At 50.2% G+C, this 22937-nt stretch overlaps 2 protein-coding genes across 8 annotated transcripts in view; both read right to left on the reverse strand.

Annotated features, from left to right (window-relative positions):
- NCBP3 (nuclear cap binding subunit 3) overlaps positions 1 to 8140 on the reverse strand; it is a 41638-nt gene extending 33498 nt beyond the window's left edge. For all 5 annotated transcript variants that reach the window (XR_002517933.2, XR_638828.4, XR_638827.4 and 2 more), the window contains exons 1-3: positions 7919 to 8140; positions 5003 to 5068; positions 1860 to 1965 (exon numbers count right to left, since the gene is read on the reverse strand). Coding sequence is in view for 2 of the 5 variants with exons in the window: in XM_009189377.4 (XP_009187641.1) it covers positions 1860 to 1965; positions 5003 to 5068; positions 7919 to 8101 (355 nt within the window). In the remaining 3 variants the exon portion in view is untranslated. The remainder of the gene's footprint in view (positions 1 to 1859; positions 1966 to 5002; positions 5069 to 7918) is intronic.
- An 11271-nt stretch (positions 8141 to 19411) lies between these two features.
- Positions 19412 to 22937, reverse strand: part of CAMKK1 (calcium/calmodulin dependent protein kinase kinase 1) — a 32089-nt gene continuing 28563 nt past the window's right edge. For 2 of the 3 annotated variants that reach the window (XR_004179310.1, XM_031657278.1), the window contains one exon: positions 19412 to 21426. Coding sequence is in view for 2 of the 3 variants with exons in the window: in XM_031657278.1 (XP_031513138.1) it covers positions 21354 to 21426 (73 nt within the window). In the remaining variant the exon portion in view is untranslated. The remainder of the gene's footprint in view (positions 21427 to 22937) is intronic. The other variant, XM_021928573.2, reaches the window with a different exon arrangement.

A 22937-nucleotide genomic window follows, 5' to 3' on the forward strand; every position in this document is an offset into this window, starting at 1 on the left:
AACGTGCAGAGTGAAAGGCATGAGCCATATCAGACGCAAGGCGCCCCAAGGAATGCTCTCAGGACCAGAAGTCAACGGTGTGATAAAGCTATGGTGCCCTCGAGGTAGAGTTGTCAGAGAGACTCACGGGGACGCTCGCGCCTGGATGTACAGGCACATGAATGTCAAGCCTCACCGCTGTCCCTGGCCTCCACAGGACTTCTCCTCAAACAGAAACCCCCGCCCACGAGGGAAGCAAGGTCGTGTTTCTGACTTGAACTGGTCATGCAGGATAAAGAGTGAAGCAGCTTCCAGAGTTCAGCTCTGCACCCACACTGCTGCTCCCATTAGGACGGACTGAGGAGGGACACAATTTCAGTCGACAGCACCATATCCTACATTACACAGCAACAGAGCAAAGGAGTTAAAAGCAAGGCTTTAGAGTCAAAGAAACCGGGTGTGAATCCTGACTCCACCTTTACTAGCTACATGACCCTGGGCAATTTATTAAACTTCTTTGAGGCTGCTTCCTCCTTTATAAAATAGGGATAAAAATATATTCCTCATAGAGTTGTTGTGAGCAACAAAAAAGAAAGAAATAGGTAATGTGCTTAACAGAGTCTGGTAAAAAAGCAGGTTTACAACGAATAGCAGCTATGCTTTCATTCATTCAATGTATTTACAGAGCTTTTGCTTTTATCAACCAAACAAGGCTAGAGAAGCTCATACAATACAGCACAGACCTTTAACATGCCTTCAGAAGGCTGCCTACTAAACCCTTTATGAACGCCCAAATTTGCAAATGCCACACAGGGAACACTTCTGCATTCATGGATTTATATTAGAGTAGAATAATAAATAAGAACATAGACTCACTAAAAAAGTAGTAATTTTTCCTTTTATGTCTAAATTGCTTTAGAAAACTGTGGCAGATTACTATATATGATAACTCGGGGTGAGTTCTAGGGAGCAAAATATCCCAACAAAACACAAAGATAAAATCAAATCACAAGTCCAACGGTAAGGACAGGCTTAAAACTCAGGGCAGGATTAGTTTAGCTTTCTCTGACAACAGGATGTTATTGAGTGGTTTATATATATCAGATATTCAGACTATCAACAGATTCAGAATTTTTTTTTTTTTTTTAAACAGTCTTGCTCTGTTGCCCAGGCTGGAGTGCAGTGGCGCAATCTCGGATCACTGCAACCTCCGGCTCCCGGGTTCAAGCAATTCTTGCGCCTCAGCCTCCCGAGTAGCTGGGATTACAAGCGCCTGCCACCACGCCCGGCTAATTTTTGTTTATTTTTAGTAGAGACGGGGCTTCACCATGTTGGCCAGGTTGGTCTCAAACTCCTGACCTCAAGAGATCCACCTGCCTTGGCCTCCCAAAGTGCTGGGATTACAGGCATGAGATACCACACCTGGCCAACAGATTCAGATTATCAATAAAAGTGTTAATGGCTTTTCCCCACCAATCTCAAAATTGCTCTAACTCCCTGAAAAGGAAGTCTCACTGTGATACACTTTCACAACATTTAAATGCAAACAAAAGTTAACACTTCAATGATAAAAGCAGAAAATGAGTAAGGGTCCTTAGAAGCACAGGTCCAAATCTCAGCTCTGCCACTAACTGGTAACTTTTTCTGGGCCCCCTCAGAAAAGACAATCTCTTTATTCCCCAGCTCTAACATCTGAGCCAGCTGACAGCGTCTGAACTTTAAACAGGTGACCTCAGAAATGGAGACTTCACAGGTCCCTTCTCACAGGAGTGTTTGGATAGGGAGTGGACATGCAAGGCAAGGCAGAAGCATGAGGCGATGGCAGGGAAAAGTCGCTCTCTGGGGATATGTGGACAAATTTCCCCGAAAACACCCCATACCTTTCTTCATCATGTCTCGGTCCAAGGCTACATTTCTCTGGGCAAGATTTACTTCTGATCGAAAATGGAAGCGCTTGGCTCGCTGCTCTTTCTTCTCAATTGCTTCCTAGAAAGTACAGAAAAAGTGAAAGTAGTAAAACATGGAAAAGGCAAATTAAATCACGAATGCATCATGATGCATCAGTGACAAACCTGAAATAAACAAGAAGAAATAAGCAACACTACACCTTGCAAAACTGTTGCAGAGACCTGGACAGTCACACTCAATGCCTGGGAGGGAGTATGTTAATATTGCTGCAATTTGCAAGCATCTCCAACCTAACACAGCCTGTCACTGTGCCTGGGACATAGTAGGAACTCAATAAGCATTTGCTGACTGAATGAACAGTCCTTTACAGTTTATGAAGCTATATGACACTTCATTTGTTATTATCGATGATGCTAACAAATTACAACTAAACAATTTCAACATCCCCATTTTCCAGGGGCAGAAATGGAGGCACAAAAAAGCAAAAAGGTTTGCTGGAGATACTTCAGCTAGTAAGCGAGTAGATCTGATTCCAGTGCTATTTCTAGGAGCTCACCTACAACCATTTCACATTGTCTGTGGGCAACGGCAGTCACACCTGTCACGCTCTTCCACATCGTATCTGCCTGAGCAGTCCACTCCCTAAAGCTAGTCTGTTCAAAAACAACACTGAAGCAAAGAAACTCTCTCCCCTTCCAGCCTTGTGGCCATGGAATCACCAGTTTTCATCTTTAAGTGGTAAGAACCATTGACGCTTCACTGAAAAAATAATCAGCTTTGTAAGTTTCTTCTAAGAGTTAAAATAAACCCAGGTCCAAAGGTGGGTTTCTGATGGCTCTTAGGAACCCTTCACTAACTGGTTTTGTTTGTTTGTTTTTTGTTTTTGAGACGGAGTCTCACTCTGTCGCCAGGCTAGAGTGTAGTGGCGCAATCTCGGCTCACTGCAACCTCCAACTCCCGGGTTCAAGAGATTCTCCTGCCTCAGCCTCCTGAGTAGCTGTGACTACAGGCGCCCGCCACCACACCCAGCTAATTTTTGTATTTTTAGTAGAGACCGGGTTTCGCCATGTTGGCCAGGACAGTCTCCATCTCTTGACCTCATGATCTGCCTGCCTCAGCCTCCCAAAGTGCTGGGATAACAGATGTGAGCCACGGTGCCCAGGCCCCTTCATTAATTGTATATTGACTTTACCACACTATTTGAAGGTCTGACTATACAGACCTTGTGGGGATTGGTAAAATTGTAACACTTCCGTTATTTCCCAATAGCTATGCTCATTTTCTTCACTGAAGTCTTCCTAGTACAAACAACAATTTACTTCCTTTAGAAACAAAGTACTAACTCTGAGACTACCACCCTTTTTCCATATACCTGTTTCATGTAATGGCAAACGGTGTAAGATTAAGAATAGTTTACTTTTTAAATTACAGTAAGAAAATATTTTCACTTTATTCTCTTTTCTTGTCTAAAAGATGACCAATTCTCTTTCTTGTTTTTTGTTTTGTTTTTGGCCTTTAAGTAATCGGAAACACACAGAGACACAGATAAACCATAAAAACGTTAGCTGGGCATGATGGCATCCACCTGTAGTCCCAACTACCTGGGAGGCTGAGGCAGAAGGATCAATTGAATCCAGGAGGCAGAGGTTGCAGTAAGCTGAGATCGCACCCCTGAACTCCAGCCTGGGTGACAGAGTGAGACTCTGCCTCAAAACAAAAACAAACAAACAACAAAAAAAAACAAAAAAAGCATTATAAAAAGGTAGGCATGAAATATATTTTTATTTTTGCTTTTATGTATTCAATACAGCAATATATATTATTATTCAGAAATGTAATACAAAATTCTGTTCCAAACTTAACGTTACACATTAAAATCAGAAAAAAGGTCTAAAATGGAACATCACTGATTAAAGCAACTTACATGTATTGACTACATATAAGGAAAATAATAGGCTTGACTCTATGAGATATTACAATGAAGGTGGTAATCTGGTAATAGCAATCATTAGATACACGGCAATAGTCTTAAGTACTGAGAGTAATTCACCTGACTTGGGCTTCAGACTTTAGACAGCCAGGCAATCAGGGAGTCCTCTTTTTCTGGGTCTACAGCTAATGAGGAATAAAGATTGTTAAGGGCCTACTATGCTGGGCACGGTGGCTCACACCTGGAATCCCAGCACTTCAGGAGGCTGAGGCCGGTGGATCACCTGAGGTCAGGAATTCGAGACCAGCCTGGACAACATGGTGAAACCCCATCTCTACTAAAATTACAAAAATTAGCCAGGCGTGGTGGTGTGCTCCTGTAGTCCCAGCGACTCAGGAGGCTGAGGCAGGAGAATCGCTGGAACCCAGGAGGTGGAGGTTGCAGTGAGCCTAGATCGTACTACTGTACTCCAGCCTGGGCAACAGAGCGAGACTCCATCTGAAAAAAAAAGAAAAAGAAAAAAGGGGGGATGCCTACTATGTGCCAGGCACTTTTCATATTTTGTTTCATTTCAAGTGGAAATAGTACATATTTTTTTTTAGAAATGGACATACTATTTAAAAAAGCATTCCCAATCCTGGACATTTTCTTAGAAATGGTTCAACACAGTTACCTAGGTAGAGTGATTTTATCTTTTCATGGCTGTAAGAACACACAAATGCTGCCTGCACCATTTCAGGATGCATGAAGACATCGTTGTATAACAGAAAATTTTTTTTTTGTTGTCCATGCTGGAATGCAGTCGCATGATTTCAGCTCACTGCAGCCTCAACCTGGCAGGCTCAAGTGATCCTCCCACCTCAGCCTCCCGAGTAGCTGGGACTACAGACCTGCACTACCACACCCAGCTAATTTCTGTATCTTTTGTAGAGACGGGTCTCACTATGTTGCCCAGGCTGGTCTCGAACTCCTGGTCTTAAATGACCTACTTGCTGGGCCTCTCAAAGTGCTAGGATTACAGGCATGAGCCAGTGTGCCCGGCCAATAACACCATTTTTTTTTAGAAAGAAAATTTAAATCCAGCAACAAAAGAAAAGAGGAAATATTTGCTGCTAAGTCCTGGGGATCAAGTTCATTAAGTTCACTTGCTTATCAAGCGAATAAATAAATCATAGCCTGTCTTACCTTGGAGGTGACATCAATTCCAGTGATGAAGCTGCCAGCCTTGTTTTCGTATCTTCTGCTCGTGTCCTAACACAAAGGGGAAGGGTGAGAAATTCAGACAGCGATTGAGGAAAAACCTATGATAAAAGTCGGGCTGACAGCTGGTTCTTCTTTTTTATTTTTTTTTTATTTTTATTTTTTTGTGACAGTGTCTCGCTCTGTTGACCAGGCTGGAGTGCAGTAGAATGATCACAGCTCACTGCAGCCTCGACTCCCCAGGCTCAAGCCATCCTCCCACCTCAGCTTCCCCAGTAGCTGGGCCCTCATGCATATGCCACCACACCCAGCTCATTTTTTTTTATTTTTGTAGAGACAGGGTCTCCCTATGTTGCCCAGGCTGGTCTCCAACTCCTGGGTTAAAGCAGTCCTCCTGCCTCAATCTCCCAAAGTGTTAGGATTACATGCATGAGCCACCACACAGAGTCTGGTTCTTTTTGTTCATCTGTTTGTGTTTTGAGATGGAGTCTTGCTCTATCACCTAGGCTGGAGTGCAGTGGTGCAAAATCGGCTCACTGCAACTGCTGCCTCCCGGGTTCAAGTGATGCTCCTGTCTCAGCCTCCTGAGTAGCTGGGATTACAGGCATGTGCCACCATGGCCAGCTAATTTTTGTATTTTTAGTAGAGACGAGGTTTCACCATGTTGGCCGGCTGGTCTCAAACTCCTGACCTCAGGTGATCCGTCTGTCTCAGCCAGCCAAAGTGCTGGGATTACAGGCATGAGCCACCGCACCTGGCCAGTCTGGTTCTTTTTGAAGAGTCATTCTTTTCAAAACCCTTCCCCACCCTGACAACCTTTTATTAAGAAGCCCCATCCCAGTGATTCCATGGTATCAATCAACCACTCCAATAAGAAGAGCAGAGCCTGTCCAAAACCTGAAGTGATTCCATCAACTGAAAGTATCCATGTAAAGAAAAATCTAAAGGCTTTTGTGGAAAATGTCAAAAGATGAAGCACAGTCACTTAGCTCCCCAACCTAGTCTGAACAAATTCCCCATGCCCAGCCACCAGGTGGAGCCCAACCCTCCACCTCAATGCAGAAGGTCCAGCCTCACCTAGAATTCCTGAGGCAAATACAGCACAGTGCAATGCAAAGGGGATGGGATTTGGAAACCAAGCGAGGACGGAAGCCTCAGCTCTGACGGTCACTAATTACAGGACACTGTATAGTTTCCTTGACCTCTCTGGGTCCCAGTTTCCTGCGTGGTATCTACCTGCCTTCCTGACCTCTTTTACGGCCCTTCCATTAGTGCTACAGAACTTTGCAACGATCCTGGACCCACCCCAGACCCTCTGTGCTTGCTATTGCCCCTGCTGGGGGAACCCCTTTTCAGTCTTCACAAGGTTGGCTCCTTTTTGTCATTGAGAGTTTATATGGAGCATACACTCCAGCAGGGAGGTTGATCTTGATCAAGCACCTAGGGCTGTGTCTTGGTACATAGTGGGGGATGCAATAAATACATGTTGGCCAGGCACGGTGGCTCATGCCTGTAATCCCAGCACTCTGGGAGGCAGAGGCAGGAGGATCACCTGAGGTCAGGAGTTCGAGACCAGCCCGGCCAACATGGAGAAATCCTGTCTCTACTAAAAATACAAGATTAGCCAGACATGGTGGCACACCTCCGTAATTTCAGCTACTTGGGAGGCTGAGGCAGGAGAATCACTTGAACCCAGGAGGTGGAGGTTGCGGTGAGCTGAGATTGTGCCATTGCGCTCCAGCCTGGGTAACAAGAGCGAAACTCCGTCTCAAAACAAAACAAAAACCATGTTGAACTGAATGACTGAAAGGATGATAACACCTACTTCACAACTGCGGTGATACTTATTTTGGTTTTGTTTTGTTTTTGAGATGGGGAGAGGCGAAAGGAGGGACCTCGAAGGGGTGTTGCTATATTACTGAGGCTGGTCTGGAACATAGACTCCTGAACAGCTGGCACTAAAGGTGTGCATGGCCAGTATATTTAAGTGACACAATGTAGTGAATGGTAAATGCTAATATATTAGCTGTTGTTAATCATAATCAATAACGTTTGCCATCTCTAGCGATCATACCTTAACCTTTCTCCATAACTTCAGTCTAAATATGTTGACATGTGGTGAAAAGTAGTTTATATTAAGTTAGAAATTAAGAGGAGTCATCCAGGCCTCAAATCAGCTCTAAGAACTGGATCTACAGCCACCAAGTCACAAGCAAAACACCTCACCATCTCCAGCGCGGTAAATGAGGGATCAAGGGCGTCTATTGATCGTTTGCTAGTTTACTTTCATTAAGAGTGAGATGCTGGGGCCACGGTGTAGGTGCCAGTGGAGCTGCGGCGGGGGGGAGGGGGGGGAGTGGGGGGCGGGTGGCGCAAGATGACCCTGAAGTCACGACAGAAACAGTGAGTTTCTGCTGCGGACAAGTGCAGCCCTCCCAAGAGAAAGAGCGAGTGCCATGTTTCACAGATACAAATTCCTCCGGGGCAAGACCCACAGGAGAGACCTGGTTGCTGGCGCCACCCAACAGCTCCTTCTGGGCTGCTCCCGGTTCTGTTCCCGCCCAGGGCTCCCCCTTTATCTCAGCCCTCCAGACACTCCTCACTCACCCCTTTGCACAGCATGGCTCAGAGGGGGCAGCGGAGGGGGGTCCTCAACTCTCTCCCAGGTCTCCGCCACCCCCTCCAGCCCCCTCAACACCCATTTCCGGCGCACCGGCGTCCTTTCTCCCGCTCCGCGTCCCTCCTCCAGCCCGGCGCCCCAGTCCCCAGGACGCTGGCTCCCTTCTCTCCCGCTCCCCAGACTTCCCCGGCTGGGGCTCCAGCCACCGCCCCTTCCGGCCCCCTCCGGCGCTGGGCACTAGCCCCGCGACCTCCTCCTTGCCCCCCGACCCCCGCCCGTACCGGGATCAGTTCCTTGAGCGAGCGCCGCACGGGCACGATTTCCAGCTCGCCCTCCTCCACCTCCATGGGCTCCGGCTCGCCACGGTCAACACCCGACTCCGCCTCAGGGGACGGGAGCCCCAGGTCTGGCCCCGCCGGGGCCTCCGCCTTCACCGACACCCGCAGGCCCCGTACGGCCGCCATAGCTGCCTGCCGGCCGCACCACCGAGAGCCCGTCCCTTACGGCCGCCGGCTAGAGCGCCGCAGCCACTGGCCACAGAGGAGGCGCCGCAGCTACCTAGAGCGTCGCCGGCTTCGGCCAGAAGGCCGCCCTCAGCGCCGCCGCCCCCTGGTGGCGGGAGGAACCCGGGCGGGCTGCACGGGCGGGACCTGGGGAGGAGAAGGCGGGACTGAGCGGGGACGGGGGCGGGGCCTGCGGGAGCGACAGAGCTTGGAGGAGACCGGGGTAGTCAAGGGTTACAATGTAGCTACGCCTTGAGGCTAAACCTGTACTAAAAGCCAACTTTACTGAGCGATCACCATGGGACAGACACTTCCAAGCGCTCGAACCCTTAGAACAACTCTATGAAGTAGATCCCATTATGACCCCCATTTCATATATGAGGAAACTGAGGTATAGAAATTGATCACATCCTGGCTAACACGGTGAAACCCCGTCTCTACTAAGAAATACAAAAACTAGCCGGGCGAGGTGGCAGCGCCTGTAGTACCAGCTACTCGGGAGGCTGAGGCCGGAGAATGGCGTGAACCCGGGAGGCGGAGCTTGCAGTGAGCTGAGATCCGGCCACTGCACTCCAGCCTGGGCGACAGCGCGAGACTCCGTCTCAAAAAAAAAAAAAAAAGAAATTGATCCGAGGTGACGCCATTTAAGGGATAAAAGCTGGATCTAAGTCTTCCAGAGTTTACGATGAGCCTTGATATATCACCTCTGGGCAATCTGTAGGTTTATAAAGTTACTTGCCTTGCCTGCCTTTGTCTCTTAAAAGTCTCCCCAAAATTGGCCCATGTTACATACACAAAATTTGAGACCTGCCCAAAGGCCAGAACTTGGACACTGATTTCCTGACTCCTGAGGGTGCCATCCACTGTAGACCTGTGAGGGTAGTTTCCTGCGGATACTTCTAGCCTAGTAGGGGAGAGGGGTTGTCTAGGCATCCCGAGGATGTCACTGATCAGCTGTTAGGTTCTGAGTCCTGATTTTCTTTCTTTCTTTCTTTCTTTCTTTCTTTCTTTCTTTCTTTCTTTCTTCCTTCCTTCCTTCCTTCCTTCCTTTCTTCCTTTCTTTTTTCTTCCTTCCTTCCTTTCTTCTCTTTCTTTTCTTCATTTCTCTTTTTCTTCCTTCCTCTCTTTTCTTTCTTTCTTTCCTTTCTTTCTTTCCTTCTTTCTTTCTTTCTTTCTCTTTCTTTCTTATTTTTTGCAGAGACAGACTTTCCCCATGTTAGCTAAGCTGATCTCGAACTCCTAACCTCAAGCCATCCACCCGCCTCGGCCTCCCAAAGTCCTGGGATTACAGGCGTGAGCCGCTGCGCCTGGCCTGAGTCCTGATTTTGCATCTTCCTCCCTGGGTAGCTCTGGACAGGTTTTTGGGTCTGTTTTCGCATCTGAGGAGGGCGTAGGTGAGACCCTACAGTCTCTGAGGCCCTGCCAGCGCTGACCATGGAGGAGCAGATAATGATAAACCAAGGAAGAGCATGGTCCGCATCGGACACACCTGGGTTTCGAGCTGGCTGGCCCTGCCCCATCCACCATGTGTGACCTTAGGCAAGCTGCTTAGCACTTTGGAGTCTCAGTTCCTTCATCAGTAAAATGGACCATTACCTACCTCCAAAGGAGGTTGTGAGGATTAAATGTGATAATTTATATGGAGATACAGGGTCTAACAGAAGGGATGGTTTTTCTTAATTTTGGGCTACATCATAGTTTTTCTTAAATTTGGGCTAAATCGTAGGATAAACACAAGACACAGCTCTTTAGAGGACTAGTTTTATTTGATGAATGGGATACAAAGTAGTTTTAAAAATCGGGTTGAGGCCGGGCATGGTGGCTCATGCCCGTAATCCCAACACTTTGGGAGGCCAAGGCGGGCAGATCACAAGGTCAGGAGATTGAGACCATCCTGGCTAACATGGTGAAACCCCATCTCTACTAAAAAAAAAAAAAAAAAAAAAAAAAATAGCTGGGTGTAGTGGCATGCACTGCTCGGGAGGCTGAGGCAGGAGAATCACTTGAACCCAGGAGGTGGAGGTTGCAGTGAGCTGACATCGCACCGCTGCACTCCAGACTGAGCGACAGAGCAAGACTCTGTCTCCAAAATAAATTTTAAAAAATTGGGTTGAATGCATACATAGATGCATGTGTGTGTGTGTGTGTGTGTGTGTGTGTGTGTAATTTCGAGCAAAATGTGTAGTTGGGGTGGCCAGCTATAGGTGACAGTCACAGCTCTCACCATTACTAGGTCTGTGGGGTGAGGGGATGGGAGAGGAAGGCTGGGCAGGCCCTTCTCCCTGCTGGGGAGGAGCCTTGTTGCTTGAGGACTCAATTCAGTGAGGATTCAGTGTTGCAGTTTGGTGCCATTCAGAAGAGCCCCAGCGCCCTGGCACACCAGCTGGCAGGTACATGAGGAGTCCAGGACAAGCCGGGACATCGGGCAATCATCAAGGCTCCTAGCACTTGTCAGGAAAGCTCTCTGCGCCTTGTTCTTTTTGGTCACCTTGCTCACCGTCTCCCATCCCCTTTCCTGTTCGCAGTGCCGCCCTGCTGAGTTGGAGCCACAGAGAATTTAGGAAGGTGGTAAAGGCTAATTTTCAAAAAGTTAAAAAACGTGACTCTCAAACAGATGTCAAATGAACACATGTCAAAGCTGTTATCCAGTCGTTAGTAGATGGGGAAACCGGTAGAAACGTGAAGAATAGTTTGAAGGGGAACCTGAATGAATATGTAATTGGTCAGTCAAAGGAATGCTGAGATTAATTCGACAAGGCAAGTTAATGTCCTATAAGGCAAGAAACTAGAATCTCCAGGATTCCCTTTACCACCAGACAGAAAACATTTGCATTACTACTGGACAGGAATTATTTACTCGTTATGAATTTCCTTTTCTTTTTTTTTGAGACAGAGTCTCGCTCTGTCTCCCAGGCTGGAGTGCAGTGGTGCAACCTCGGCTCACTGCAAGCTCCACCTCCTGGGTTCACACCATTCTCCTGCCTCAGCCTCCCAAGTAGCTGGGACTACAAGGCACCTGCCACCACGCCTGGCTAATTTTTTTTTTTTTTTTTTGTATTTTTAGTAGAGACAGGGTTTCACCGTGTTAACCAGGATGGTCTCAATCTCCTGACCTCCTGATCCGCCTGCCTCGGCCTCCCAAAGTGCTGGGATTACAGGCATGAACCACCGTGCCCAGCCACTTGTTATGAGTTTTCTATAAACCACTACTCTCAGTTGTAAAATACCCTAATCAATAGTGCATAAGAAGTCAGACAAAGCTATAGATCTGTAGAGAATCAGATGGCTCCCCAGGCAGATAACACCTGGCACAGTACCAAGAGGGCACTTTCCTTTTTCCTATTTCCAAAGCCTGGATACATATTTTTTTAAGCTGGAGTCTCACTTTGTTGCCCAGGCTGGAGTGCAGTGGCATGATCTTGGCTCACTGCAGCCTCCACCTCCAGAGTTTTAAGCAACTCTCTGCCTCAGCCTCCTGAGTAGCTGGGATTACAGGTATGTGCCACCATGCCAGGCGATTCTGTATTTTTAGTAGAGACAGGTTTTCACCATCTTGGCCAGGCTGGTCTTGAACTACTGATCTCATGATCCACCTGCCTCAGCCTCCCAAAGTGCTGGGATTACAGGCCTGAGCCACCACACCCGGAAATAATTTTTAATTAACAGAGAAAATCAGGAGAACAGGACATTGGGACAGACCAGAAAGAGAGTTTTAAGAAAGGAGTGAGCAAGTGTCATATTCAGCCATAAGTTCACGATGGAACTTGGTTTGGGTCTAGAGGTTTGTTGGCCATTGGTGACTTTGAGGAGAGCAGAGTCCACGAAGGGGAAGGCGCATTAGTGGGGAGATTTGAGGCAGTGTACGCAACTCTCAGGAGAAGTTTATGAAGAGTAGGCTAGAGGGCAGGGAGGATATTAACAGGATCTTCTAAAAGGTTCCTTTCCTGTGATTTCTTTCATTGAAATTGGTCACTCTGGCCAGGCACAGTGGCTCACGCCTGTAATCCCAGCATTTTAGGAGGCCGAGGTGGGAGGATCACGAGGTCAGGAGATCGAGACCACGGTGAAACCCTGTCTGTACTAAAAGTACAAAAAATTAGCTGGGTGTGGTGGCACGCACCTGTAGTCCCAGCTACTCAGGAGGCTGAGGCAGGAGAATGGTGTGAACCCAGGAGGCAGAGCTTGCAGTGAGCTGAGATGATTCCACTGCACTCCAGCCTGGGTGACACAGTGAGACTCCATCTCAAAAAAGAAAAGAAAAGAAAAAAGAAAAGAAAAGAAAAGAAAAGAAAAGAAAAGAGAGAAAGAAAGAAAGAAACTGGTCACTCCCTCTATTTTTTATTTTTTTATTTGTTTATTTATTTATTGAGACAGAGTCTCACTCTGTCACCTAGGCTGGAGTGCAATGGCGTGATCTCGACTCACTGAAACCTCTGCCTCCCAGGTTCAAGCGAGTCTCCTGCCTCAGCCTCCCGAGCAGCTGGGATTACAGGCATGCACCACCACAGCCGGCTAATTTTTGTATTTTTAGTAGAGATGGGGTTTCACCATGTTGCCCAGGCTGGTCTTGAACTCCTGGGCTCAAGAAGTCGTCCTGCCTTGGCCTCCCAAAGTGCTGGGATTATAGCTGTGAACCACCACGCCCAGCCCTCTCCCTCTGCTTATTCCTTTCCTCTCTTACCCAGCAAGGAGGGGAATAAAAATAATGGAATCCTACTTCTCCTGGTGGGGCACAGGGAAAAGCCATGGAAAGGTAATGTGAGCTCCTCAGGTGAAATCAGATGCTCCCTGAGGGCTGGTAACCTGGTGCACTGGCCTGAGCTCATGCCCCGCTGATTGAAGCAGGGATGTTCTTTTTTTTTTTTTTTTTTTTTTTGAGACAGAGTCTTGCTCTGTCGCCCAGGCCGGAGTGCAGCGGTGCGATCTCTGCTCACTGCAAGCTCCGCCTACCAGGTTCACGCCATTCTCCTGCCTCAGCCTCCCGAGTAGCTGGGACTACAGGCACCCGCCACCATGCCCGGCTAATTTTTTTGTATTTTTAGTGGAGACGGGGTTTCACTGTGTTAGCCAGGGTGGCCTCGATCTCCTGACCTCGTGATCCTCCCACCTTGGCCTCCCAAAGTGCTGGGATTACAGGCGTGAGCCACCGTGCCTGGCCTGGGATGTTCTTTAGTGCAGTTTGAAGTTGGGTGCCCGCGACCCCCACGCCTCACACTCCTCAGTTCACGGCTGTCCTTGGAACATGCGCAGGTCAGTCATTGAGGAAAAGTTTCCGTGGTTGAAGAAAAGATCCTGAGGCAGCTGACCCTGGTGGGGGCACTGTATCCTTGTGCCCCATCCACTGCATAGCTAAATTCTTGTTTGTTTGTTTTTTTGTTTTTCTTTTGAGGTGGAATCCCTCTCTGCCGCCCAGGATGGAGTGCAGTGGTGCCATCTCAGCTCACTGCAAAGCTCCACCTCCCGGGTTCAAACAATCTTCCTGCCTCAGCCTCCAGGGTAGCTGGGATTACAGGCACCTGCCACCACGCTGGGCTAATTTTTTTGTATTTTTGGTAGAGACGGGATTTCACCATGTTGACCAGGCTGGTCTTGAACTCCTGACCTCAGGTGATCCACTTGCCTCAGCCTCTGAAAGTGCTGGGATTATAGGTGTGAGCCAGCCTCTGAAAGTGCTGGGATTATAGGCGTGAGCCACCATGCCTGGCCATAGTTAAATTCTTGCAAGGACCGTCTTCCCTCACTTTCTCCATTCTCCCTCTCTCCATCTCCCTCACTTTCTTCCCCCGACCCCCAAGACAGAGTCTTGCTCTGTTGCCCAGGCTGGAGTGCAGTGGCGTGATCTCAGCTTACTACAACCTTCACCTCCCGGGTTCAAGCGTTCTCCTGCCTCAGCCTCCCAAGTAGCTGGGATTATAGGCGCCGCCGCCAGGCCTGGCTAATTTTTGTATTTTCAGTAGAGATGGAGTTTCACCATGTTGGCCAGGCTGGTCTCGAACTCCTGACCTCATGATCCACCCGCCTCAGCCTCCCAAAGTGCTGGGATTATAGGCATGATCCACCACGCCCGGCCATGTCTCTCACTTTCTAGATCTTCCCCTCACCTCCCTTGAGCATGGACGCCGAGGGCCACTCCCAGTTCCTGAAACCACACAGGCTCTGCTGTGATCGTGCCACTCTTGTTTTTCTTTTTTCTCCACCACTCCTGTCCTAGGGCCTTTGAGGGTTCTTCCAACTTCCGCAACAGTGGCATTCTGCCAGGGCTCAATTCTGGGCCCCTTTCTTCTCACTGCCTCGGCTAGCTCATCACACGCATGGCTTCCAACTCCACAGCCGTCCACATGCTGAGGGCCCCCGCGTCTCCATTTCCAGTTCTCGCCTCTCCCTTGAGCTCCAGATCCGCATGTCCAATTGCGTCTTCCTTTGAATGTAGCAAGGCGGGTCCATTCCTGTGTTCCCTTGCTCTCTGATCAGCACCACAGTCGATCCAGGTGGGCATGGCTGGAAGCTTGGGGAGCCCCCCAATCCCTTCCTCTCCCACCCGCATGGCCAGCCCATGCATGGTCTTGTCACTCTGGCCTCACGCACATCCCTCATGTCCGTCTGCTTCTTTTCATCCTGGCCACATCCTACTAGCATCCCTTGAGTGGACACTGCCACGGCCTCCTCACTGCTCTGTTTTTCTGGTTCTTCTGCTCCCATCCTTCTACACTGTAGCCAGAGAAATCTTTGTTGTTGTTGTTGTTGTTGTTGTTTGAGACAGGTTCTTGCTCTGTTGCCCAGGTTGGAGTGCAATGGTGCCATCTTGGCTCCCTCAGCCTCGACCTCCTGAGCTCAAGTGATCCTCCTGCCTCAGCCTCCTATGTAGCTGGGACCACAGGCCTGTACCACCACATCCAGCTAGTTTTTGTTTTTTGTAAGATGGGGTCTCAGTTTGTTGCCCAGGCCGGTCTTGAATTCCTGGGCTCAAGAGATCCACCTGTCTTGGGCTCCCAAAGTGCTGGGATGACAAGCATGAGCCACCACATCTGGATGACAAGCGTGAGCCACCGCACCCGGATGACAAACATGAGCCACGGTGCCTGGCCTGGGTGATGTGTCTTTTCAGCACACATGCTGCAGCCGCTGTCTCCTCTCCAGCTTCATCTCTCACGACTCTCTCCTCACTCCCAGCATCACTTCAGCTCTTGGAAAGCACCAAGCTCCCTCCTCCCACGGGCCCTTGCACAAGCCAGGCTCCCTGCTCAGAGCTTTCTTCTCCTGCCTTCGCTTGGTCTAGTGAGTTCTGTCTCAACTTCAGGTCACAGCTGGAACCTTCCTTGCTCTGGGAAGCCTAACTACTCTCAGAGAGCTACTCACCACAAGCCTTTCCTATAAAGTGCCCATCACTTCAAAATCATCCAAGCACCTGCATGGCAACTTGATTCATGTCTGTCTGCTGCAGCAGCATGTGACAACCATGAGAGCAGCAACAGTGATGGTTTGGCTTAGTGTCTAACTCAAAGCCTGGTTACAGAAGGCCTGGGACAAAGATTGAAGGATGGATGGATGGATGATAGGCAGATGGACGTATCAAAAGGAAACGAGACTTTTGCCCGTACTAGATTTAGTAACACAGAGCCCCAGAGCTACCACCTCCCTTTACCAAATTCTAGACCAGGGCTATTCATGTCAACCCCTGCTGTCGGTGGCTCATGCCTGTAATCCCAGCGCTTTGGGAGGCCAAGGCAGGCAGATCACAAGGTCAGGAGTTCGAGACCAGCCTGGCCAACATGGTGAAACCCCGTCTCTACTAAAAATACAAAAAATTAGCTAGGCGTGGTGATGGGCACCTGTAATCCCAGCCACGTGGGAGCCTGAGGCAGGAGAATCACTTGAACCTGGGAGACAGAGGTTGCAGTGAGCCAAGACTACACCACTACACTCCAGCCTGGGTAACAGAGCGAGACTCCGTCTCAAAAAAAAAAAAAAAAAGAATCAGCTGGGAAGCTGAAAAGGTTACATACTGTATGATTCCAACAATATGACATTCTGGAAAAGGCAAATCTATGGAGACAGTAGACAGTAAAAAGATGAGTCGTTATTAAAGGAAGAAGGGAGGGGGAGAGATGAATAGGTAAAGGACAGGATTTTTAGGACAGCGAAACTATTTTTTTTTTTTTTGAGATGGAGTTTCACTCTGTCGCCCAGGCCTGGAGTGCAGTGGCGCGATCTCGGCTCACTGCAACCTCTGCTTCCCGGGTTCAAATGATTCTCCTGCCTCAGCCTCTGGAGTAGCTGGGAATACAAGCACCCATCACCATGCCCGGCTAATTTTTATATTTTTAAGAGCTAGGGTTTCACCATATTGGCCAGGCTGGTCTTGAACTCGTGACTTTGTGATCTGCCTGCCTGGGCCTCCCAAAGTGCTGGGACTACAGGCGTGAGCCACCACACCCGGCCACAGCAAAACTATTCTATGTGACACTGTAATGGTGAATACATGTCATTATACATTTGTTAAAACCCATAGAATAGTACAACTCAGTGAGTCCTAATGTAATCTGTGGACTTTGGTTAATAATAATGTATCAGGATTGGCTCATAAATGGAAGCAAATGTATCCCAATGCAAGATGTTAATAATAAGAGAAATTGGTTGGCGGGAGGTGGCGGTTGAGGGGATATATGGGAACTGTCTGTCCTTCCTTCTTTCTTTTCTTTTATTTCTTTTCTTTTTTTTTTTCAAAGGGTCTCACTCTGTTGCCCAGGCTGGAGTGCAATGGCGTGATCTCAGCTCACTGCAACCTCCACCTCCTGGGTTCAAGCAATTCTGCTGCCTCAGCCTCCTGAGTAGCTGGGATTACAGGTACCCACCACCACGCCTGGCTAATGTTTGTATTTTTAGTAGAGACGGGGTTTTGCCATGTTGGCCAGGCTGGTCTCGAACTCCTAACCTCAAGTGATCCACCCGCCTCAGCCTCCCAAAGTGCTGGGATTACAGGCGTGAGCCACCACTCCCAGCTCTGTCTGTATCTTCTGCTCAATTTTTCTAAAAACCTAAAACTGCTACAACAATTTTTTAAATATAAAATATATTTTTTTAAAAAATCCTGACACCCAGACTACATCCTTGACCATTTGACCCAGAATCTCTGAAGGTGGGACCTATGCATGAGGATTTTTAAAAAACTCCCTCGGAGATTCTAGAACTGCCCCTTCGAACTGAATGGGGAGTTGGGGGTTGGGGTGGAGGGAGCAGGCCAACTGCAGTGGGGAGCCCTTTCTCAGCTTTGGGGTGTGTTTCGCAGGGAGGTAGATGGATATTGGCACAGATTGCCTTGAAGCGGGAGCGTCTGAGGGCACGGAGAATCTGGTCCCTGTGAACGCTCCAGTGCCTTAGGCACGGTCCCTCCTGGACTCTGGTGGGGACCGAGTGAGAAGTTTAGCAGGTGCCCTCCCGCGCTGCAATTCTGCATCGATCTGGTGACCATTTCGATGAACCCACTGAGGGATTTTTCCAGCTGCTGAATAGACCTTGGAGGGCGGGGTCAACCTTGACAAGCAGAGGCAGGGACTGAGAGGAGGCAGTGTCCCGCAGGAATGGGTGGGCCTGAAGAGTGATGGGAGCAAGGCAAGAGGGCGGGACAGGAGTGGGGAGGGCATCCAGAGGGGCTGGCGGGGCCTTGAGCACCAGGCCGAGCACCGTGGGGACCATGGCAGGGTTCTGAGAGGGGCATGGTCAGGTGGGTGCTCAGAAAGATCACTCGGGCAGCCAGGGAGGGCATGGACCAGCGGGCCAAGGACCAAGGCTAGGAGACCAGTAAGGAGGCGAGAGATGGAGAGGGCTGCCTTTGAGGGGCTCCAGTGGGGGGGAAGAAATGAGAACAAGATGGGCTTACTGGTCTTGGTGTCTGGGGAGCTTCTGCCTGGAAGCTTGGGGGACCCCCAACCCCTTCCTCTCCCACCTGCATGGCCATTCCACGCATGGTCTTGTCACTCTGGCCTCCTGCATATCCCTCATGTCTGTCTGCTTCTTTCCATCCTGGCCACATCCTACTAGCATCCCTTGAGTGGACACTTGAGTTAATCAAACCCAAAGAGAGGGTTGTGGGAACCCCAACTCGAAGCCGGTGGGACAGAAACTCCAGAGGCTTGGACTTGTGACTGGTGTCTGACTGAGGGACTGTCTTGTGGGCTTGCGTCAGCCTGTGGGATCTGATACTGCTTCCGAATAGACAGTGTGAGAATTGAGTTAGAAGACACCCGGCTGGTGTCTGCCGCAGAAGGGATATGCGGGAGGGGGGCACCCACACAGTTGGTCTCAGAAGTCTTCTGTGTCCACTGCTGTGCTGTGAGGGTAGAAGAAAAAGTTTGCATTTTTTGCATTCAAACCCCATGGGAGGTGGGCGTGGTGGCTCACGCCTGTAATCCCAGCACTTTGGGAGGCCGAGGCGGGAGGATCACCTGAGGTCGGGAGTTCAAGACCAGCATGGCCAACATGGTGAAACCCCGTCTCTACTAAAAATAAAAAAAATTAGCCGGGGCGTGATGGCGGGTGCCTATAGTCCCAGCTACTCAGGAGGCTGAGGCAGGAGAATCGCTTGAACCCCAGGAGGCGGAGGTTGCAGTGAGCCGAGATCGCGCCATTGTACTCTAGCCTGGGCAACAGAGCAAGTCTCAAAAAAACCCAAACAAACAAAATACCCCCATGGGAGTATTCCCATCATACCAATAAGGGAACTGAGGCTCCTCCAATGACTTGTCAAAGGTCACACACTGTTTAAGTAGCAAAGCTTGGATTCAAGCTCAGGCCTGTGTGACCTCAATGATGACTCTTTCCGTCACTGCCCTGGAGGGCTGTACCATGGGAACAGAGGTGTGGGGTCCTAAAAGTCTGTACCAGTGTCCAAGGCTAAGTGGGGATGGGAGGTCACTGGGCTGGTGTCACAGGCACTCCCGTGACACCATAGGGACCTCTGCCCCAAGAGAAGCGGATATGGCTCCTACCTGGACCAGACCTTGGCCTCCTGAGCCCCTGTGAAAAAGGCAGTTCTTCCCAAGGAGTGGCCACGGACCCACCCAGGAGCCTCAGCTGTACCCTGGATTGCAGCCCCGTCACCTCCTGAGCCAGCCCTTCCCTCTCCCTCCCCCCTCCGAGAGCACCTCTCACCACTGTCCTGCTCAGGGACTTAGGGTGCCTCAGGCGCTTCCAGAAAATTCTACAAAGCCAGCTGTTCTAGCTGCTGAGAAAGAAAGAACATGTATCCAGATGCAGAAAATGTACACACAAGCCTTTTTTTTTTTTTTTTTTTTAACTCAAGAAAGGGCTTTTATTGTTTGTAACTCACTTCCTGGGAAGTTAATTTTTAAAACACTCTTATAGAGTTTGCTCATCGCTTGTGCTACATTCAAAAATGACGCCGCCAACCAAAACCCTCAGTGACGGGGTGAGCATCCCAACTGGGTCCACCCCAGAGCTTTCCAAGGGTGGGTCTGATCGACGTGGTCCCCCTAGACCAGACGCTCAGAGATGCTCAAGACACACTTGGGGATCAGTGATTGGCTCTTCACTTGCCTTCCACTAACTCTATAAAAGTGTTCTTAAAAACAGTACGGAATAACTTCTTAAGCCCTGGGCCACACTCTGCCTTAGCACAGAGGAGCCGGGGAGAAACGTGGACCCATTGACAACGGGGCACATTCGGCTCCTATAGCCTTAAATAGACGTAGAAACTGTATTACAGATGCGTGTACCAGTGCAGGACATACGAGTGAGCTGTGTGCAGCAGATGGGCACGCGCACGCGTGTGCGCGTGGAGGCGCGACATGCACCCACAGGCGCGGAGATGCAGCGGGATCCGGGTTTCTCCCCCAGCCAGCCTCCCTTCTCCAAACAAACCCTCCTCCAATGGGAAACCCACACCTGTGGCCAAAATCCCTCGTCCATCCATGTTTCCAGGGCAGGTCTGCGTCCTGTGTGATTTCCCTGTGGGGGTCAACCTCTACGAGCATTTGGTCAGCCAACGCCAGGCCGGCCAGCCGGACACTGATCCCAGAGAGAAGGCGAAGGCCGCTTTGGAAGAGTTGTGTCTGCACGCGCTCCAGCACCCCCGCTCTGAGCAGGCTGACTGCTGATGTCCTCAGGGTGAGGCAGCTGCCGCAGAGGCCACCTGCCGGTGTGCACAGCCCTCCAGGTTCTGTGTCTCGTGATCCCTCCAACCTGGACAGTTTGTCCTTCATTGTAGGAATGTGAGTGCAGCTCTTGGGGCCAGATGGGTACGCCAGTGTAGGATGAGAGGCTGGGTTCCAGTTATTTCAGCATGTGCAGGGCCACAGGCCTGGCGCGTCCGTGGCCCTCGGTCAAAGTCAGCCCTGGTGTCTTCTCCAGCCTCAGCTCTGGGGAGCCATCAAAGGAGGGAGTGAGATGGGCAGGGACGATGTGGTGCTTCCGCTCTAGCCCTCTGCTCAGAGCTTGATTCTGTTCAGCCCACTTTCCAGATAACGCTGAACGCGAAACACAGTCCAGGAAAGTTAGCTCCGTCCACTCGGCTGCCAAATAATGGTGGGGTGTGCTGGGAACCACCGAAGCTGTAGGAAAGCTCGTGAGATGTTCCCAAGCAGGGCCTCTCCCCTGAATCCCCAGGTTAAAAACAAAAGTAAAAGACAACAAAAAAGGAATCAGAATTCTCCAACACTGGCCCTCTCCTCAGTGAGGGGTCCGCGCCCGCACACCAGCATTTGAGTAGACAAGAGCTCTGGTGCCACCACCCCAAGGTGGGCAGGGTACCCCCCTCTCCACCATATGCCTGTGGCAGCTGAGCCAGGCCTGCCCGGCCCCAGCGCGAGGTCTCTTCAGTTGCAGTAAGCCAGGCCTCCACCTGCCATCTTGGTCTCCTGCCTCTGCTCCTGCCCTGGGCCATGCCAACCAGCCAGGTGGCGTTTCTGAGGCTCCATGGGCACCTGGTTTCCCCACAGAATGGGTCAGGCCAAGAAGGGCCAGGAAGAGGAGGATGGCCTCGTGGGAGCCCTGCCCCCAAGACCCCAAATGACATACATTCCAGTCCTGTCCCTGGACGTGCGTGCGTGGAGGTCATGCAGCACGATGGGGGAGGGGCAGGAGCGGGGCTGCAGTGCCCAGCCCCCTGCCCGCGGGGGCGGCTGTTGCATGAGGGCGGTGGGCCTCTGGAGGCGCGGGATGAGTATGCTGCCGGGTGGCCCTGGGTGCATGCAGGGGCTCAGGATGCAGTCTCGTCTTCCTGGACGCCGGGGAGCTCTGGGCTCTTGCCCCCTTCGCCACACCCTTCTTTCCTGTTCAGGGGACACCAGGGACAGAGGGACCTCAGGGTCAGAATATACCCTCAGGGGGATACTCTCCCTCACACACACAGGAATTTAAATCCCAGAATCTCTCAAAGCCCCCTTCACCCACTGCCCCAAGCTTGGCCTCTCTCTGGCCTCCCTGCATCACAGCAATTGCTCCTTGGCGGTCTCCTAGCCCCCAGCCTCAGCCCACAGTGCCTCCATGGCCCCCCATTGACCAGAGATGAAGTCTAAACCTCCCAGCACGGCCTCTGGAGCGTCTCACAGTCTGACCCAGCTGACTTCCCTACATCCTCTATCAGCCTGGTCAAGGACCTTCTCTCTGTGTGTGTAGTTTTGTTGTTGTTGTTTTGAGACAGGGTCTTGCTCTGTCGTGCAGGCTGGAGTGCAGCGGCGTGATCTCGGCTCATTGCAACCTCTGCCTCCCAGGCTCAAGCGATCTTCCCACCTGAGCCTCCTGAGTAGCTGAGACTACAGGCACATGCCACTACACCCAGCTAATTTTCCTCTTTTTTTGAGACAGAGTCTCGCTCTGCCACCCAGGCTGGAGTGCAGTGGCCGGATCTCAGCTCACTGCAAGCTCTACCTCTCCGGTTCACGCCATTCTCCTGCCTCAGCCTCCCGAGTAGCTGGGACTACAGGTGCCCGCCACCACGCCCGGCTAATTTTTTGTATATTTTTAGTAGAGACAGGGTTTCACCGTGTTAGCCAGGATGGTCTCGATCTCCTGACCTCGTGATCTGCCCACCTCAGCTTCCCAAAGTGCTGGGATTATAGGCATGAGCCACCGCGCCCAGCCTAATTTTTTTATTTCTATAAAAACAGGGTTTCACCATGTTGCCCAGGCTGGTCTCAAACTCCTGGGCTCAAGCGATCCATCCATCTCAGCCTCCTAAAGTGTTGGGGTTACAGGAGTGAGCCACGGTGCCCGGCCTGAGGGCCTTCTGTGTGGACCTCAGTCAGCCCCCAGCAGATCTGGGCAGAGGGGCTTTCATTTTGCTTTTTTCTTTGCCTTGTTCACAGGGCAGAGTCCATCTATCAGTCTTAGGATTCCGTTACATATTCAACAGATTTATGTGTCTAATTTTCCTCCCAAAATGTCTTTTTTTAAAAATAATCAGTAAATGGGTTTTGATATCTTTAAAAAGGACCCACCCCACTTAACTTTACTACAGAGTTTCTACAATTATCCCAAAGTATACAAAACAGTTTATGGCCGGGCACAGTGGCTCACACCTATAATCCCAGCACTTTGGGAGGCTGAGGTGGGCAGATTACCTGAGGTCAGGAGTTCAAGACCAGCCTGGCCAACATGGTGAAACCCCGTCTCTAATAAAAATAGAAAAATTAGCCGGTGTGGTGGTGGCAGGCACCTGTAATCCCAGCTATTTGGGAGGCTGAGGCAGGAGAATTGCTTGAATGCAGTAGGCAGGGGTTTCAGTGAGCCGAGACTGTGCCATTGCCCTCCAGCCTGGGCAACAAGAGTGAAACTCCGTCTG

The sequence above is a fragment of the Papio anubis genome, chromosome 17 (assembly GCF_008728515.1).
Source record: "Papio anubis isolate 15944 chromosome 17, Panubis1.0, whole genome shotgun sequence".
In the NCBI taxonomy this organism is placed as follows: Eukaryota; Metazoa; Chordata; class Mammalia; order Primates; family Cercopithecidae; genus Papio; species Papio anubis.